General features: G+C 37.9%; 1 protein-coding gene and 1 long non-coding RNA gene across 4 annotated transcripts in view; one reads left to right on the forward strand and one right to left on the reverse strand.

Moving 5' to 3' along the window:
- Positions 1-1,888, forward strand: part of TUBGCP5 (tubulin gamma complex component 5) — a 46,558-nt gene extending 44,670 nt beyond the window's left edge. For all 3 annotated transcript variants that reach the window (XM_020992752.1, XM_078146311.1, XM_020992753.2), the window contains one exon: positions 1,188-1,888. In XM_020992752.1, coding sequence (XP_020848411.1) covers positions 1,188-1,278 — 91 coding nt within the window. In that variant the 3' untranslated portion in view covers positions 1,279-1,888. The remainder of the gene's footprint in view (positions 1-1,187) is intronic.
- On the reverse strand, positions 232-20,498 carry LOC110212788 (uncharacterized). Its single transcript, XR_013482771.1, has 3 exons — positions 19,841-20,498; positions 5,462-5,510; positions 232-2,656 (listed from the first exon to the last, which is right to left on the reverse strand). It is a non-coding gene; the product is annotated as an uncharacterized LOC110212788 (long non-coding RNA).
- Between the last annotated feature and the right edge of the window lie 66 nt (positions 20,499-20,564).

A 20,564-nucleotide genomic window follows, 5' to 3' on the forward strand; every position in this document is an offset into this window, starting at 1 on the left:
AAGGACTAACACTAAGTCATTTTATTATATCTTTAATCTCACTGAATAGCAGTAGGTGGTATTCCTTAGCATTTCAAACAGTGGTAAAACCACTTAGCAGTTCTATATTGAATTTTCTCATTAGTCACATAACAAAGTAAATATTAAAATTAAAAAACTAAGAATGTTAACCTTTCACCTTGTACCCATAGTTAATAAATGAAGATGACAAAATTTGCCATACCATTGGCCTTTAGTTACTTCATTTTTTATTTTAATATAAATCAGAAACTGGTATGGATTTCATTTACATTTACTATGCCATTGGTAGGTTTTTGCTACTACTTTTAAAAATATATTGAAAGTTATTTTTATTTTACTAAGTTAACTCTCAGGGCTGCCAGTACAATGAAATTCAAACCTAATAGATTCAGAAGAGGGTTATACAAAATAAACAGTTTTGAGAAGAAGCTACCTGATGAGTCATAGTGAGTGGAAACAGAATATAAATAGTCACCTTTTTGCCGCACATTGTTTAGAAAATTTGGTAGGCTGACTCTGTTTGCTACAGAAATCTATTGAAGATATAGTCTCTTAATGTGTGTGATGTCACAGTAGCAGTTATTGCCAGATTTGTGTTAGTTTTATCTCTCATTGGGCCATTTTTTATGTCGAGTGCTTACTGTGTAGTATAGTAGATTACAAGTATATATAGTATACAAGTATGCAAGATATACAAGTAGATTACATACCAGTATGATTATAGCAACTTTATGTCAAGAATTTATCTTTAAGTGTATGTGCAACAAGATATAGCTGGATTACTGCATGGTGATTTCAAAACAAAAAACAAAAACAAAACAGTGGACCTTGGAGAGGGTCATGAGACCAGGGTTACAGTTTAGCAGTTCTGTGTTGGGCAAAGTTGCTTGACATTTCTGGCTTCAATTTTCTCATCTCTGCTACTGAGGCAATTGCCCTAAAAGTTCCAAAAAGAAATGGAAGTCCTCAGATTCTAAATACTGAGACTGAAATTGCAGCTATGTATAAACGCAGATTATTAATAGAAAAACTTATCTTCTTTACTTGGGTACAATGTTTGTTATAAACATATCAGATAAACATAAAAACTCTTCTATTTCTAGGGTTACTGTTAAAGTTATTGAAGGCTGATCTAAACATTTCTTTTTTTTTTTTTAATTCTACAGTGGAGTCTCTGGCATTGTCACTCATGGCAGGCATGGAACAGAGTTAAGACATTTGCAGTCTAGTGAATACCTCAAAAAGTTTCTCTTGTAGGCTTTATTTTCTGCATTATATTTATGTACTTTTAAGGTGTTTTTTTTAAAGAAATAATGGTATCTATTGTATAACAGGATAAATATTTTGCTATTATTTCCCTTCAGAGATTATTATAAACTATATGGAATTGTGCATATAAAAGTATGTAAATAATGTATATTAAATATGGGGTACTAGTATTTTATTTTTTCCTTTTGTAAGCTATAGATTCATGATATTGTCTAAAGTATCCTAATTAGACCATAAAGTGAAATATTTCATATTTTTAATTGCTTATTTTTAAAACAGACTTAAGGCACTTTAAATTCTCATTTTGCTGCTATACATTCAATATAGGATATTTTTAATGTAGTCTGAGACATTTGTTTCCTTGAAGGTTGCTTTGAATTCATTTTAACCTTCTCTGAATTACATTTATCCTATTTTTTTTACATGAGAGCCATCACAGGTAAAGACACTGACCAAAAAAAATTTCATCTTGTCTATGTTACAAATAGAAAATGCTTATTATGCTGTAGTACCAAGCCACTAGAACATATCTACTTTTGTTTGCTATTAATCAACAACTTGCTTTAACCAGACAAAATAAAATGTGATTACCATGCAATGTGTTTGTATTTTCTTTGTCAACCTCATGGTAGGCTCGTGCTCATATTTGACTTGATCTTTTTACCATCTTGTTTTGTAGTTATTTCTTAAAACAAAAAAAATGGAAAAAATCCCTGCAGCACAATTTATAGGGTCTTTATAGGTAAAGGAGGATGGGAATAACCAATAGTGTTGGTTCACAGGTTGTATGTTTCATAGACTTTACAAAATAAATCAATTATGTTAAAAACATGCCACCCTATTAAGTCATAGGCAAGCCTCATAGGTAAATTCAGTTACTTTCACTCCTGCTTTAATTTTTAGTAAGCCTATAACATTTTTCTCATAACTTCAAACAAATGGTTATTCCAAAAGAACTAGCACCTCTGGCATGAGGGCTTGCCGAGCTCTTTTCAGGGCTACTTATTCACTGTCAGCGTCCACCTTCATCCAACTGTCACCTGAGTCTTCAAAAAACTGCAGCATGTGCAGTGGCCACACCACGGTAAAACCATCGGCAGATGGGCTAAACCAGGTTGAGGGTAACTGACAGGCCTCAACCCATAGGTGAATTAGGGAGATATCTACCCCAAGCATGTAAAGACTTCCCCCCAGCAGAATGAGTGGATGAGAACAGTTTGTTCCAGCATCCATGAACTTGGTTTGAAGCAGGTACCGTGAAGCACTTAGAGCTTGGTCAGACACTGAAGATGCCCCAGGTCATCCACTGTATCCTGAGCCATTGCCAATTGTCTTGACTTTGTCCTGCCACTGGACTTTGATGACCCTGGAAGAAAGAGTAAGGCTGATGATAAGTGCAGCTCTGCCTTAATTAAATCTAACTCACCCACAAGTCAAGACATCCCCCCCATTATGTCACTGGGCCTCTTCAAAAACAAAGAACAAACAACAACAATTTACATGTCTTGGAGTTATAGAATGTTAGAGTTGGAAGGGAACCTTAGAGATCATCCAACTCATCCCTCTCATTTCACAAATGAGAAAAAGGAAGCGCTGAGAAAGGAAGTGATTTGTCCAAGGTCACATGAAATTGGCATTAGAACCTAGATCCTAACTCAATCTGTGTGTTTTCCACTGTACCACATCACCTCTATCTTGGTCTCATTTTGGAGTTGTATAATAGAGATGCTATACTTTGTGACTATTGCATATTATAGCTTTTTATCATACATATTAGGAGACTGGCTGCATTTGTAGGGAGAGGGCCCTATCTATAAATAATCTAATCCAATTTTTACAGATGGAAAACTGAATAGTTGAGCTAGTAAATAGTATTTTCAGAAATGTGTTTTTCAAAGTTATAGTGTCAGAGTTGTAGAAATAAAATTTAGAAATAAATCTATATCTTCTATTAGTAGATTGATTTAGAGATCTAACTTAAGAACAATATTATGCAATCCCTGTGATAAACCAAGAGCAATGTTGTAAACTCTTATTTCCTAATGCAACTTTTCAGTCCTCCACTGATTATAACCATTTAATATCTCCTGGCCATCTGGTTTAACTGCATTATACCCAACTAGAGCCCATCAGCTTAATGTGAGCTCATCAACTTTTGCTGTCATGTACAAATTTCCTTCATGTTAGAATATTGCATGCTTATGCTCATTTGCTGCAGTTATTTTTTTCTCAGAATTTGTTCTTTACTCAGCATAATCATAGAGTTGTTAGCTATCCTCTGGTTTTCTTGAGAGGAAGGAAAGTATACTACTAAAGTGTCAACATCGGATACTAGATCAGTGTCTTGAAAAAAGTAGAGGTTTAATAATTGTTTGTTGATTTAGCAAAGGTGCAGGTTATAAAATAAACTGATATAAATCATTGGCATTTCTATATATTACCAACAAAGCCCAACAGCAAGAGATACAAAGAGAAATTCCATTTAAAGTTAATGTAGACATTATAAAATAGGAGTCTACCTGCTGAAACAAACCCAGAAACACAATTACAAAACACTTTTTACACAAATAAAGTCAGATCTTGGAAAAACATCAGTTGCTCATGAGTAGGCCGAGCTAATACAATAAAAATGACAATTCTACCTAAGTTAATTTACTTATTCAGTGCCATACCAATCAAACTACCAAAAAAAAGTAATTTATAGAGCTAGAAAAAAACAATAACAAAGTTCATTTCGAAGAACAAAAGGTCCAGAATATCAAGGGAACTAATGAAAAGAAATGCTAGGGAAGGTGGCCTAGCTATTCCAGATCTTAAATTGTATTATAAAGCAGCAGTCATCAAAACTACTAACTAAGAAATAGAGTGGTGGATCAGTGGGATAGGTTAGGTATGCAAGACATAGTAGTCAATGACTATAATAATCTACTGTTTGAGAAACCCAAAGACCCCAGCTTCTGGGATAAGAACTCACCATTTGACAAAAACTGCTGGGAAAACTAGAAGAGTATGACAGAAACTAGACATAGACCAAAATCTTACACCATATACCAAAATAAAATCAAAATGGGTTCACGATTTAGATGTAAAGGCTGACACTATAAGCACCTTGTCAGATTTATAGAGAACAGAAGAATTTATGACCAAATGAGATAGAGAACATTATGAAATGCAAAATGGATAATTGATTACATTAAATTGAAAACTTTTTGCACAAACAAAGCCAATGCAACCAAGATTAGAAGGGAAACAGAAAATTGGGAAAGAATTTTTACAACTAGTGTCTCTGATAAGGGCCTCATTTCTAAAATATATAGAGAACCAAGTCAAATTTATAAGAGTACAAGTCATTCCCCAATTGATAAATGGTCAAAGGATATGAACAGGCAGTTTTCAGATGAAATTAAAGCTAGCTATAGTCATGAAAAAATGCTCTAAATCACTATTGATTAGAGAAATGCAAATCAAAACAACTCTGAGGTACCACGTCATACCTATCAGATTGGCCAACATGACAAAACAGGAAAATGATAAATGTTGGAGAAGATGTGGGAAAATTGGAACACTAATACATTGTTGATGGAGTTGTGAACTGATCCAACCATTTTGGAGAGCAATTTGGAACTATGCCCAAAGGGCTATAAAAATGTGCATACCCTTTGACCCAGCAATAGCACTTCTAGAGCTGTATCCCAAAGAGATCATCAAAAAGGGAAAAGGACCCACATGTACAAAAATATTTCTAACAGCTCTTTCTGTGGTGACAAAGAATTGGAAATTGAGGAGATGCCCATCAATTGGGCTGTATTTTTAGCACAGTATTTTCTAAAATTGATTTGGGCACAGAACACTTGGAACTTACAAGTCCATAAATGCTGCTCTGGATTTATGCAATGTGCATTTGATAAACAGGGGTGAAAGAGAAGGAAAGGTGGTTGAGAAAAGCAGGAAATTTTATAGCACAGTAGATGTTTATGACATTTTCAGATGACTGAGATGAATAACACATGGGATGACAGGATTAAAATAATAATAGCTATTATTTTTATAATGCTTTAAAGTTTGCTTTACAGATTTCTTATTTTATCCTCACAACAACTCTAGGTCATAGATGCTATTACCCCCATTTTATAGATGAGGAAATAGGCAGACAAGAGGTTAAGTGACTCACCCAGGGTCACACTGCTGTGATCTCAGTAGGCTAAAGTGCTGGGCTGAATCTAAAATGAAAGGAACAAATATAAATTCTTGCACTAAAGTACAATAAAATCAACCTCATGAGTTCAAGATGAGTTAAGTATTGCTAAACAATTTATCTGTTAAATAAAAGTGTGTGTGTGTGTGTGTGTGTGTGGTGTGTGTGTGTGTGTGTGTGTGTGGTGGGGAGGAATTGGTGGACCACAAGCTCACACGGAATCAACAAACTAACGTGGGCATAGCCTGCACCAAAAAGCAGTGTGGTGCACTGCAAACAGTTCCAGAGGACCTGAGTAACCTCTGTGTCCTTGGGCAAGTTTATTAACCTCTCTGGGCTTTAATTTCCTGATCTGTAAAATAAGGAGTTTTGATTAGATGGCCTCTAAGAACCTCTTCCAGTTCTAAATCCTAAGAAATCCTGCTGTTCTTTGCCCTAGTCAGGCCACATCTAGAGTACTGTGTTTAATTTTGGACACCATGTTTTTGGAAGAACACCATAAGCCAGAGAGTATCCAGAGGAGAGCAGCCAAGATGGTGAACGGCTTTCAAAGGGATTGTTTGAAGAAAATTGGGCCAGGTTAGCCTGGAGAACAGAGAACCTAGCAGGGACATGACAGTTAGCTCTGTGTAAGTATCTGAAGGGCTATGGTGGAAGAGGGATTAGATTTAGTAGAGGGCATAACTAGCAATGATGGGTAAGAACTTAAGGCTTAGGCTTGATATATGAAAAAACTTCCTAACAATTAAGAACAGAGGTAGTGGTTTCCCCCTTATTAGAAGTATTCAATACTATTGATGAGCAGGTGGATTTCAGAAAAACCTGGAAAGGTTCATATGAACTGACACAAAGTGAACTGAGCAGAACCAGGAAAACATTGTACATGGTAACAGCAACATTGTGCAATGATCAGCTATGATAGACTTAGCTCTTCTCAGCAATGATCCTAGACAATTCCAAAAGACATGATAGAAAGTGCTATCCACATCCAAAGAAGGAACTAGAGTCTGAATGCAAATAGAAGCATACTATTTTCACTTTTTTCATGTTTTTTTCTTTTTTTCTTTTTCTTCTTTCACAACATGCCTAATGTGGAAATATGTTTTACATGATTGCACATATATCACCTACATCAGATTGCTTGCTATCTTGGGAAGCAAGAGGGGGAGAGAGGAAGAAAAATTTCAAACTCAAAATCTTTCAAAAAATGGATTTTGAAAATTGTCTTTACATGTAAATTGAAAAACAAAATACTATTAAATTAAAGAAATTAAAAAGTATTCAAGCAGAAGCTAAATGACTAGCCATTGAGTATGGTTGTGCAGGAAATTTGTGATCAAATATATAGGTTAGACACGATGGCCTTCAAAGTATATTCCAACTCTGAGAATCTCTGATTTTATAATTAAATTTTTTGTCCACATTCTCAGATTGTTGATTATAATAAGTATAATATTTAATATTTTAGAGGGACAAATGTTGCTAGCATTGGAATTTCCTTATTGTTACAATGAAGAAAGAGCACAGTTTGGGAAATGCTGATCTAGCACTTACTTAGTATGGTATTTCTCACATTATTTACCCAGGTCATGTGGCCCTAGAAAGGCGTGCATAAGGAAGAACTGGGTTCAGGTTTCTCCTCTTACACATATAGGAGGATGTGGTAACCTGGGCAAATCACATAACCTCTCAGTGCCCCATGCAGCTATCTGAAGCAATAAATTACCAAGAAGATGCTGACCTACTTTGGTAGAGAAAGTGCCTCACCACAATTTCCCTATACAGATGAAATCATAGTTTAGTTTAAAAGAAAAAAAAGCTTATCAGCAATGTAAATGATGGTGCCTATCATTTAGAAAATTAAAAAATGCTCATCTGTTGAGATTTATGTCAAGAAATATTTTGGATACTGACCTATCCCTAAGGTTTGTAGACATTTTTTTCCCCAAAAGCCAAATATTTGATAGCATTGTGGTAAATAATGACTTCTGAAAGGAAAAGGCATGCATCAGTGCCACCGAGAGGCTAAGGTTTTTTATAAATACCAAATTTAAACAAGTGAATATAAAACTAGATACAGTCCTCTTGGTTCAATGATTTGTAGATGAGATTTATTTTTAAACCATCAGTGAATGTTGACTGTTGTATAAAACAGAAAAATAAAAACAATTGGGAAGAGAAACAGTGCACTATGATGCTCTCTGGCTTACTCCCGAATTTTCACACCAACCAGCTTCCCTCTGAGCAAACTTTATTTTCTTCAGTGGTTCTAAATATTAAGGATGTAAGAATAACTGAAGTACCATCTTTTGTCCAGAGGCCTTTCAAAGTTCCCATGGCTACTGGTGCATTCCTCTCTCAAGTTACCATGCCTACTTTGTACATATGTATATGTTGTATCTCCCCTTAGAATGTAAGCTTCTTGAAAGTAGAGACTCCAGTTATCCCTTCCACATTGCAGGATTTAGGGGCACGGCACCGCCTCTATCTGGAAAATCCACATTTGTACCAGAGAAGAACTCTGAATTATTATGGTATTAAAAGATAAAATATGTTGATGTTATACAATGTTATACATATATTTTATGCAAAAGTTTCTAAACTTAGTTTCTGTGTTCTCTGCTGGCCTTTGCATGTCACGCAAAACTCCCCCCAAATTCCCATTTAATATCTGATGCCGACCCAAAATATATTGAAACCTTGATGGGGAAATTGCAACATGGAAGGTAAATCTTTCTTTGAATTTGCAGTCCTTAGCACAGTGTTCAGAATATGCCCCTAATAAGTTACCTGTTGATTCATTTGTTTATATTTACAATTAATAGTCATAAAGTACATTCTACTTCATATAGTATTCAATCTACCAAACATCTATTTTATACTGCAAGTAAATGACAGAGCCAAGACTAGAATTTAGATCTACTGACTGGCAGTCCGGTGCTCATTCTTCCCAGAACCATTTATTTGTGGCCTGTCCACTGGGGAAGATAAATAATTCCTTTTCCTTATATCATGCTAGTTCTACCACATACAAATATACATACAGATATATTATACAAATATACAAATTATATAAATATTATATCTGTATCTATCTATCTATCTATCTATCTATCTATCTATCTATCTATCTATCTATCTATCAGCTCTAGATAGATGTATAGGGTTTTATTAGCTTGAGATACAGTTAAAATTGCTTTGGCAGAGATCTATGAGAGAGCTCCCTTTCTTCCCTCTTATCTCTTCCTTGCTCAGAAGGTGCTGTATATTGTATTCTAGAAGAAACAGAGATGAATTTTGTTGCAGCAAAGCAGCAAGGGGGTAGGGAGTAGATAGATAGCCTTTGAGTCAGGAATACCTGGACTCAAGTTCTGCCTGGGCCACATACTTCCTGTCTGACACAGGCAACCTCTCAAAGTGTCACAGCAATTCCTAATCTTCAGTAGTTTTGCATCGAAGAAGCCTTAATCCCAAAGTACAAATCACAGGCTCCTGAAACTCTGTGGGTATTTAGAATCATTATGCTTGCCTCTTTCTTTTAACAGAACAAATCTAGGCTTGGGGCTCCACGAGAAGTGGAGATTTGTTGTAGGAGCTCTTTTAGTGTGGCCAGACACCAAATCTCCCAGTGGGAAGTCTTTGGTTCTTACTTTCTTCTCTACACTTTCTCTGAGATCTTATACATTTCCACAACTTCAGCTCTATAAGAATGATCTCCAAATACATATCTCTAACCCTGATATCCCTCTCCTAAGCTCCAGCTCTGTATTTCCATATGTCTTCCAAATTTTCTGCTTTTTCAGTGGTAGCTGTGGTATACTATAAAGGGGAATTCTAACTTATAAAGGGAATACTAACTTGTGAGACCCGGGGCAAATCACTTAATTAAGTCTTCTGGGCTTTGGTTTCCTTTCTTGCCAAATAGTGAGGTTAGACTAAATGATTACTAAGGTTTCTTCTTATTGCCTCATAATCAACAAGTCTGAAGTCCAAACGCATCTTTTCCCCCAAACCAACCATTCTCCTCAATTAATCTGTCAGTGGTTTACCTGGCATTACATCTTGGAGTAACTGTTGATGCTTCACTCTTCCTGTGCTCCTAGAGTACAAACCTCGTCCAAATCCAGATTACGGTATACCTATATCAATGTATCTTGTTAACCCAAAATCCTAGAAATTTCAACTCAACAAATAATGATTAATATTTATCCAGAAACAAGTATTTAGGGGCAGCTAGGTGGAGCAGTGGCTGGAGCACCGGCCCTGGAGTCAGGAGGCCCTGAGTTCAGATGTGACCTCTGATACATAACACTCACTAGCTGTGTGACTCGGGACAAGTTACTTAACCCTGACTGCCTTGCAAAAAAAAAAAAGAAAAGAAAAGAAAAAGAAAAAGAAGCAAGTATTTACCCAGAAATCCAGGCTTTTCTATTTCCTCTGCCACTGTACCCTCCGGAAAACCAGACCTTGTTATCCACCTAGCTTCTGAGACTGAAGGACCTCTGGGCCTTTTCATTAGCCCCACAGCTACAAACACATACAAACTTGCCTGCTCTTTCTTCCTATTAAAAATATAGGCTTAAATTATAAATATATATGCCATTGTAACTATGTAGAAAGAAGTTAGACCCATGTATGATGAAAATAGAGAATTTTTATGGCCTTGTCTGAAGGAAGTTTGAAAGTTAATAAATACATGTTTTCCACCAAATAAATAAGCTCCCTGAAGGGAGGAGCCCCTTGAGTTCTTGCTTTCGTATTTGTATCCCAGCACTTAGCTCGTAGTAAATGCTTAATAAATACTTTTTCATTCATTCGTCCATCCGTCTATTATTAGTTGCAGCACTGCAATAAAAGCCAAAGAGACAGACAGAGATGCATCAGGCTATCTCTACTATTAAGTTGGGGAGATGAAACTTATACACAAATAAACAGAATGCAGAAATAGAATATAAGAGATAAGTACAAAAAAATTCTATGAGAATGCTGGAGGGAGAAGTCGGGGAAAGCTTCATGAAGGTCCTGGTCATGAAGAAATCAATTCTGAAGCCATTTTTTTTTTGCCTCAAAGCTCTTTCCACCTCCGTATCTAGTCCATTTGAGTTGTCAAATTATTTTTCCATTTGACCATGGATTTAGAAGTGAAAGGAACCTTAGGGACTGATCCCCTCTTTTACTGATGAGGTAACTAAGGCCTAGAGCAGGCCAGAACAACCTGCAGCCAGCAGACCACTTATAGCCCTTGGGCCGCTTATGGTAAGCTGAAGGATTTTGGATGGCCTGTGAAAAAATGTAGATGAAAACATCCTTTGTATGTAGAGGAAATCCTTTGGTGGGCTTCAGGTTGTTCAGGCCTGGCCTAGAGAGATTTTCATTTTCATCATGTCACTTCCCTGCCAAACACATTCAATGGCTCCCCATTGTCTACAAGATAAGTGTGAGCTCATTAGCTTGGTATCTGAAGATCTTCACATTAACACAAACATCTATTTCCAGAGTTATTTCACTACTCCTATCTCATGAATTTCCAGTAAAGTAGTTAAAATTTGGAAGACCAACTTGTCTCCTCCTCCCTGACCTTTTTATAACTGTTAACCCCACTCTCATTCTACAACCCTTGGTTTCCATGGCACTGCTCTTTCCTGGTTCTTTTCCTACCTCTCTAACTGCTTCTCAGTCTCCTTCACTTATTCATTGTTTTCCTCTCACCCTCTAAATGTATGTTCCCCAAGCCTCATCTCTAAGCCATGTTTTCTCAACTTCTCTTCTTGGGTAATCTCCCCAGCTCCCATGGGATAGATGTATCTAGCTCTTTTGTCTCCTTGGAACTCCAGTGCTGCATCTCCAATTGCAATTCTTTGACCAAATCAGAGCATCTAGAAAGTATATATACAGCTCAGTGCCTTTCAATTAATCAACAAGCATTTGCTAAGCACCTATACGGTGCCAGCTCTGGGGACACAAATACAATGAATGAATCCCTACTAAGTGTTCTTAGACACTAACTGTGTGACCCTGGGCAAGTCACTTTTTACCCTGTTTGTCTCAGTTTTCTCATCTGTAAAATGAGCTGGAAAAGGAAATGGCAAACCAGTCCACTATCTGTCAAGAAAACCCCAAATGGGGTCATGAAAAGTGAGACATGACTGAGAGATGACTGAACAGTGTCAAGATATTAGGAGACACTTTGTTTTCCAGAGCTAAGGTCCAGCATGCAAGCTGTGCTCTGGGCTTCACATAACAGTAATGATAAGCACCAGACAAGTTTAGATAAGTGCCCATGTTCTGGTCATGAAGTCCTGCTATGGATTAAACTTGTGTCATTGTTGCTGTTCCCCATCATTGTCAGGGCTACAGCTCACTGTGTAGCCACAGCTGTAAGTACTGAGATTTGGCCACACTGACATTGATATTAATTGGTGTAAGCAATGGGATTAGACACGGAACCAAGCCATTGGACTTTCTGGTACCAGTGGGAACAGACTAGGCACCGCTGGAGATTTATTTTTTCAGAGTCCAATCCTCCCCCAGCCCTCCCCCCACTGTGTTGTGAGTCCCTGCCTTTATCCCTGTTCCGATCCTCTGAGCTCCTACCTTAGTCAAGCTCACCATTCTTTGTGAGGAAAACTCCAGGGCCTCAACTGGTGACCCAGTTCATCTTGGATCACTTGGGTAAGGATATCCTTTTTTAAATGGCACACCTCTGTTAGGCCTCTCTGTGTGTCTCTGCTGTTTTTTTTTTTTTTACTGCATACCTCTATAAAATTGTAACCACATTCCACTTGTCCTTCTGCGGGCCTCTACTGGGTTTTTTTTTTTAAACGGCATGCCTCTGTAAAGTGGAAACTACATGCCTCAGTAAACATTGTGCCTCTATGGATTGTAACTGTGTGCTTTGTTAAAACTGTGTGTCTGTTTGTATCTGTCTTGTCATTTTGTCTGTGTTTATGTCTTTGTAAAATGTCTGTGTTGGGGGCAGCTAGATGGCGCAGTGGATGGAGCACCGGCCCTGGATTCAGGAGGACCTGAGTTCAAATCCAGCCTCAGACACATAACACTTACTAGTTGTATGACCCTGGGCAAGTCACTTAACCCCACTGCCTAGCAAAAACAAAAACAAAAACAAAAATAAGTAAATAAAATATCTGTGTTGTAAGCTAGATTCTGTTACCTTGAAAGACTTAAAACTCAGTCAGCCAGAACTTCTAAGGGCTGTAGCCAGAGAGTTTATAACACTGGGAAAGACTGATGAACTTTCATAATTGAAGCAACTGTCCCAGTAAGCAGGACTAACTTCCGCTTTGAGCTTTCCGTGGGAGATTAGGTTAAAAGAAAAAAATATGCAAGACACTTTTTTCTATCATTTTAACTTTGGCTATGTTGGAATTGCAGAAATAAAGTTAGATAATAAAAGTTTGGAACTACTAAAAACATCTTAGAAGATTAAAGAGTTTGAAGATTAATCATTTTAAGATTGCAGGGGAGAACTCCTGGGACTTTGGGATAATTCCAGGAACTCACTCCCTTCTAAGATATCTTAGCAGTTTTTGGGGTACCACTCTGTAGAATTTGTTTTAAGGAAAAATAAGAATTAGATTTTATAAAAGTTTTGAAAGTAAATGGCAAGATTAATAGCTTCATTGTTCTAGGGCAATGAAGGAAGGCAGCTAGTTTGGAAATAATCTCAGAGTGTCAGATTTATGGATAAGGGAAGAACTTAAAACTAAAGAAGATATAGAGAACGTTACAAAATGTAAAATGGATAATTTTGATTATATAAAATTAAAGTTTTTGCATAAACAAAACCAATGCAAACAAAATTATAAGGAATGCAGAAAAATGGAGAAAAATTTTTGCAACAAGTATCTCTGATAAAGGCCTCATTTCTCAAATATGTAGAGAACTGAATCAAATTTATAAAAATACAAGTCCTTCTCCAATTGATAAACAGTCAAAGGATATGAAGAGGCAACTTTCAGCCAAAGAAATCGAAGCTATCTATAGATGTGAGAAAAATGCTCTAAAACACTATTGATTAGAGAAATGCAAATTAAAACAACTCTGATGTACTGCCTTACACCTATCAGAGTAGATAATATGGCAGAAAAGGAAAATGTTGGATGTTGGAGGGGATGTGGGAAAACTGGGACACTAATGCACTGTTGGTAGAGTTGTAAACTGATCCAACTATTCTGGAGAGAAATTTGGAACTATACCCAAAGGGCTATAAAATGGTGCATACCCTCTGAGTCAGCAATACTGTATGCCCAAAAAAAAGGGGAAAGGATCTATTTGTACAATAATGTTTAAAGAAGCTCTTTTTGTGGTGCCTAAGAATTGGAAATCAAAGGGATGCCCATCAGTTAAGGAATGGCTAAACCAACTGTTGTATATGATTGTAACGGAATATTGTTGTGCTCTAAGAAATGACAAACAGGATGATTTCAGAAAACCTGGACTTACATGAACTGATGCATAGTGAAGTGAACAGAACCAGAAGAATATTGTACACAGTAATAGCTATATTGTCTGATGAAGAATCTTGAATGACTAAGCTATTCTCAGCAATACAATGATCCAAGATAATCCCAAAGAATTAATGATGAAGCATACTGTCCACCTCCAGAGAAAGAACTGACATTGATTGAACTAAAGCATGCTATTTTTCAGTTTCTTTCTTTCATTTTTTTCCTTTTATTCAAATCTTCTTGCACAAAATGACTAATATGGAAGTGTTTTACATAACTGCAAATGTATACCCTATATTTGATTGTTTATCATCTCAGGGAGGGGGGAGGGAAAGAGAGATGGAGGGATAGAATTTGGAGGGCAAATTCTTTACATAAAAATGTTTAAAAAATTTTTAATTTTTGTAAGTACAATACTAACTCTATTAAATAGTAGGTTGATACTGAAACATCTCTGAGTTACTATAATATAATGCAAGTATGAACATCTTATAATTTTAAACTATATTTTGGTCAAATTATAATATAGGGATGATAACCTCCTAAGGGAGAAATGATTAAATAAAGTAATAAGACAAAGATGTAATATAAAAAGTTTTCTAATTAATTTCTAATTAAATGAGATTAGACTGAATTAGACTGTTTTCTCTAAGAACTACATACAGATATGTATGATTGGCTTCCAAAATTTATCACGGAAATTCAGGCTTTGACCATATTTTGGTAATAAGTTCTCAAAATTGGATTTTACACATAAGTTATATGGATAATGATGAAGAAAGTCAAATGAATTTTTTTTTTGGCAATTGGGGTTAAGTGACTTGCCCAGGGTCACACAGTTAGTAATGTCAAGTGTTTGGTCTGAGGTGGGATTTGAACTCAGGTCCTCCTGACTTCAGGGCCTGTGCTCTATCCACTGTGCCAGCTAGCTGCCCCCGATTTTTTCATTATTAAAGTATCTGTCTGATAATTTTGAAAGGCAGAAGAGTTCATTTTGCAGTTGGACCCTCATAAATTTTTAAAAGGCTCTTATATCAGGTACAGGATTTAGGTAAGGATAGAAACAACAAATGGTATATGAATTGAAATTCTCTTTAGTTTCAGAATTATCTAGGAACCTCTAGATTTGCAAGCAGAGAAGCAGAGGCTCCTTTAGAGCTATCCTGATAAAATGTCCAAGGAAAGACATCTAGGGACCAGATAACTAACTACATGAGACATCTGGGTCTCAAAATGTGCTAGTTAAATGGATATTTAGAATGGTCACTAGAATATGAGGAGATTTTATTTTAGTTATGTTTAAGTTTTTTAGTTACCTTGGTGACATGTAAATCTCCCTTCTCATTGTGAAACCTCTAAGTAGTTTGATTTGTATCTGACAATGTAATTATGCAACTATGGGAACTGTGAGGAAAAACTTTATTGCATTGTTTGAACTTAGCCCTGTGTGGCTGGGAAACTGGATCAACTCTATATATTATATAGAGTCTCTTAACTAAGGACCTATGTTATGCTGACCAGAAACTCAGACTGAAAGATTGTGCAAGGAATTTTCTCTAAGGGCCCCTACCAGGTCCTTCTGACTACTCTCACAGCCACCAAACTTGTGGATGTGGGTCTCCTGCATCATCTGAAGAAAAACCCCTGCTCTTGAGTGGACAGCAGAACCCTCCAGAGACTTCAAGATTCATGTAGTATGGACTCAGAAACAGACAATATGAGATGAAACAGCTGATTCACGATTCCAGAAGAGGGCTGAGTATACTGTCTTAGTTTTTTCTCTTTTTCCCTTTTGTTATGTGCCCAACCACCAAAGCCTTGATTTAAGTGTGTGTTGGCATTTTGTCCCTCTACATTTTTGGGCCCCCCTCTCTTTTCTGCTTGCAAGCAAACAATTGCAAGCTAGCAAGGACACCTGGAACACACTACCCCAATAGGTCGCCTCAAGTAACTAACCGACTGGGATAAAAATGCTTGTCCTGGCCCAGTTGGCCCCTCGAGGCATCTTGGCTTATACCTGCCTCTCCCTTTATTGTCCAGAAGGCAAGGGGTTCTTTCACACTCCTTCCCTTTGGCCAAAAGGGAGAAATGTCAACATATTAATACACACCCTGTTTTCTAAAGCTAAGGCCCAGCAAAGAAGCTGTGCTCTGAGCTTCACATAACAACAACCCTTTGCTCTCACCCTCTGGATGATCTCACCCTTTGGCAAAAATCACATAATTATTATATTGCTTTGACCAGCCTGCACCAGGTGTTCTCTGAGCTTGGACAAGCACCAGACAAGCTCGGACAAGTACCCATATTCTGGTCATGAAGTCCTGCTAGGCATTGTTGCCGTTCCCCATCATTGTCGGGCCTACAGCTCACTGTGTAACCACAGGTATAAGTACTGAGATCTTTCTACACAGCCTCAAGTCCCCCCAACTAGGGGCAGGGCCCTAGCACATATGTCTTATTCACTCCTTATGCTTCAAAGCTGTTTCTCTCACTTTGAAATTAAAATTGATTCCTGACTTTCCTGTGTCTAGCCTGCTCTGTTCAGTTCCAGTCACCCACAGGTTAAAGGCCGGTTCCATTCAGATGACATGTGTCAGTGCTGGGGACACAAATACCATCAATGAATCCCTACTCTCAAGGAATTTACATTTGTGTGTGTGTGTGTGTATGTGTAATAACAGGACAATATATAAATACAGAGTAAATATAAAGAGAACAAATACAAGGTAGTCTAATAGGGAGGGCACTAGCAGTAGAATCACATTGAATGTGGTATTCGAATTTAGAATTGTGCCCCAAAAGTCATTAAATTGTACATAGCCTTTAACCCAGCAATATCACTAACAGACCTGTGCCCTCAAGAGATCAAAGAAAGATAAAAAGGACCCAGATATATAAAAATATTTATAGCAGCTCTTTTCATCATAGCCCCAACATTGGAAACTAAGTGGGGAATAGCTGAACAAGTTATGGTGTACAAATAATATGGAATAATATTATACCATAAGAAATAATGAAAGGGATGGTTTCAGTGAACCATGGGAAAACCTGAATGAACTAACAATGGAGTGAGCACAACCAGGAGAACAATTTATACGAAACAACGCCACCATAAAAACAAATAACTGAAAGACGTAAGGATTCTGATGAGTTCAATGACCAACCATAATTCTACAGGGCTAATGATAAAGCATGCTACACATCTCCTGAGAGAGACATGAAGGACTGAGAGATCAGAATGAGATATAATTTTTGGACATGGCCAATGGGGAAATGTTTGATTATGCATATTGGTTAGAAAGATTTTTTTTTCAACCATGGTAGGGGATGGAGGCAGAGAAAATTAATTTTTGTTAATTGAAAAAATTTAATGAAAAAAATTTAGGTTAAAAAAAGGTAATCTTTGAGTTGTCTTTTTAAAGAGAAAGATTCTGAGGTAGAAGTGAGGAGAGAGTGCATTCCATCATGGGGGCACGGCCTATGCAAAGGCAAAGGGGATAGGAGTGTCTCCTGTGAAGAATAAAGAGAACAGTGTGGCTGGATTGCCCAGTGTGGGGAGGGAGATTAATGTACAATGAGGCTGGAAATTAGGTTGAGGACAGATTGTGAAATCTAGACTGAGATATTTAGATCTGATTTTAGGAGCAAGAGAAAGTCACTGGAGTTTATGGAGTAGAGGGAATGGTACAATCTGTGCCTTTAAAAAAAATGACTTTGGTTCTTTTTGTGGTGGCAAAGAATTGGAAATTGAGAGGATGCCCATCTATTGGGGAATGGCTGAGCAAGTTGTGGTATATGAATGTAATGGAATACTATTGTGCTATAAGAAATGATGAACAGGCTGACTTCAGAAAAACCTGGAAAGACTTATGTGGTCTGATGCTGAGTGAAGTGAGCAGAACCAAGAGGACTTTGTACACAATAACAGCCACGTTATGCTATGACTAATATTGTTAAACTGAACCCTTCTCAGCATTATGAGGATCTAAGACCTCTCCAGAGGCCTCGGGATGGAAAATGCTGTCCACATCCAAAGAAAGAACTATGGAAGTTGAATCGCTCTCACTTATTTTTATCTTCTGTTGAGTTTTGTTTCATCTTTCTGATGGTTCCTCCTATTGGTTTTAATTTTTACTTACAACTTCACTAATGTGAAAATATGTTTAATGGGTATGTAAATGTGAAGCCTATATCGGATTGTGCGCTGTCTTGGAGAGGGTGGGGGTGGAGGAAAAGGGAGAAAAATTTTTCAACTCAAAAGCATATGAAAAAAAAATTAAAAAATTATTTAAAAACATGACTTTGGCAGCAGTATGGAAGAGAGACTGAGAGGTGACTCGGGAAGACCAATTAGGCTTGAAATAATCTAGTTGAGAAATGATAAGAGCCTGAAGTTGGTAGCTATGTGAGTAAAGTGAAGGTGTATGGGAGAGCCATTGTGGAGATAGAAACTCCAAGATTTGGTAAGTGATTGCATATGTGGAATGAGGGAGAGGGAGGCATAATACTGAGGTTATAATCCTGGGAGAGTAGAAGAAATGGGGTACCTTTAACATAGGGAAGTTTGGAAGAGGAATAAGATTAGGAAAGAAATACAATGAGTTCTGTTTTGGACATTTTGAGTTTGAAATGTCTCTGGGACATCCACTGAAATGTCCAACTGACAAGTGGTCATGCAATGTTAAATGTCAAGGGCAAGACTAGGACAGGATATAGAGACTTTGGAGACAGAAGTCAGACAGGAGAATGAGGAGAGTATTGCATGACAAAAACCCAGAGTAAAGAGTATTTGGGAGGAAGGGGTGGTAAATAGTGTAAAAGATAGCAAATAAGTCTAGAAGCACTAAGACTGAAAAGGATCATAAAATTTGGTAATTAAGAGATCATTGGTAACTTTGGAGAAATCACTGTCCCTGGAGTCTCCTCATTTACACAATGCAGAGAAACTAGAGAGCAGCTGAAGGAACTCTCAACCTCCTCGTATCTGGGGTGTGTTGGGAAAACTGTTATTTAATAGTAATACCTTAGGTTGGAATAGCACTCAATTACTTACAACTCCTTTAAACGTACTATCTCAAAAACCTTTGTGAAAGTTGGCAGTGCAAGTATTATCGTCATACTTGTTTACATTTTACAGATGAGAAAACTGATGCTCCAAAAAGCTTAGATCTATTAGTCTAAATTACACAGGGTCTAGTCAGGACACTGACCAACTTCTTTCCAGTCTAACGATAAGTTTAGACGCTGTAGTTTTCAGCATATAATTTTTAGGGATATATACATATATATACATTAGCAGATTGCTGTGCATTCCTTTGGAATCTTGTTGAAAGGGGCAGGTGAGATTGTTGTAAGGTGCTACATACAAACAAGAGTGATAGTGATCTTGCTCTCACTGGGGTCCATCTGTGTATAGGACAATAGTGTAGTCACCTTGGCGCTTGATAAACTAGAGAAAGTAAAATACAATTTCCCGGGTACTCTTTGAACTGCCCCATCAGTCAGATTCCGGTGGTGATTTTATTTGTGTTTGTTTTTTTTTTTTCTTAAGGGAGGCTTGACAAGTATGAAAATGTAAGTGCATTTCAGATTATTTAAATAAACACAGAAATTGTTCTGATGTAGTTTCTCATTCCTGTGCATTCGTCAACTAAGTCAAGCTTGTAAAACGGGTATTTCATCACCTTGCCACACTTATCTTTGAATCCCTGGCACCAAACGTGGTGCTGTGCCCAGGGTGGGTATTAACGTTTGTTGAATTGAATCCTCTTCTTGCCGACCCTGAGCTGGAGACCCCCAAAGGGACGGTACATCAGTTTTTAGAGAGGGTGTTCGTTAGTGATTCGAAACTTAAGGAAAACTTATCAACCATAGGTTATGAACTTACTCTTTAGTTTCCCCAATACACCAGAGTTCCTTGGAATATTTTCTTTTCAAAAGTTTGCAAACCCTTCCAGGCTTTTCTGCAAAGCAAGCAGCTCACGTTCTCCCCACGCTGTAGAACAGGGATACCTTCTCTTGTCCCGAGGAAGGCTAGTTTTCCAGGCAACTTCCTTCGTAGTTGACTAGGGCTTTTCGTGCTGGCTCCCAAATAAAAGGGCCCAGGCTCCATTTTGTGAAGGCAGGAAACTCCCTTCTCTACCAGCCTTGCAAACCCGGGGCGGGGGAACAATAGCCAGCTCCTTCCATCCTCCTTCACCAGATCGTGGGGGCGTGCTGGGGAGTAGGGAAAAGGAGGGGGCGGATGTGTGTGAGTGTATGCGTCTCTGTGTGTGCATGTGTGTGCGCGCACTAGGGAGGGCGGGGAATTGTCCGGACCTGAGCTTTGCTCCCTGGACGTGGTCGAATGGGCGGCGTGTCCTGGGGTATAGGAGGGGGAAGGAACAGGAACGAAAAGCTGGGAAAACTGGAGATCCACAGCTGAGGGCCGGGAGGAGAAGAGAGGAGAGGGGTCTAAGAGACTGGGTGTTGAGCGGCTTTTGGAGTGACCCGGACCCGACTGGGCGGAGCTGGGCGGCGCCAATGCTGGACTCCTCGGGACTGGGCTAGAGAAGGCGGGGCTCGGCGTGTTTAAGGGAGGAAGGGGAAGGAGAGGACGAGAAGAGCGGGAG

The sequence above is a fragment of the Phascolarctos cinereus genome, unplaced genomic scaffold (assembly GCF_003287225.1).
Source record: "Phascolarctos cinereus isolate Bilbo 61053 unplaced genomic scaffold, phaCin_HiC Scaffold_726;HRSCAF=1367, whole genome shotgun sequence".
NCBI lineage: Eukaryota > Metazoa > Chordata > Mammalia > Diprotodontia > Phascolarctidae > Phascolarctos > Phascolarctos cinereus.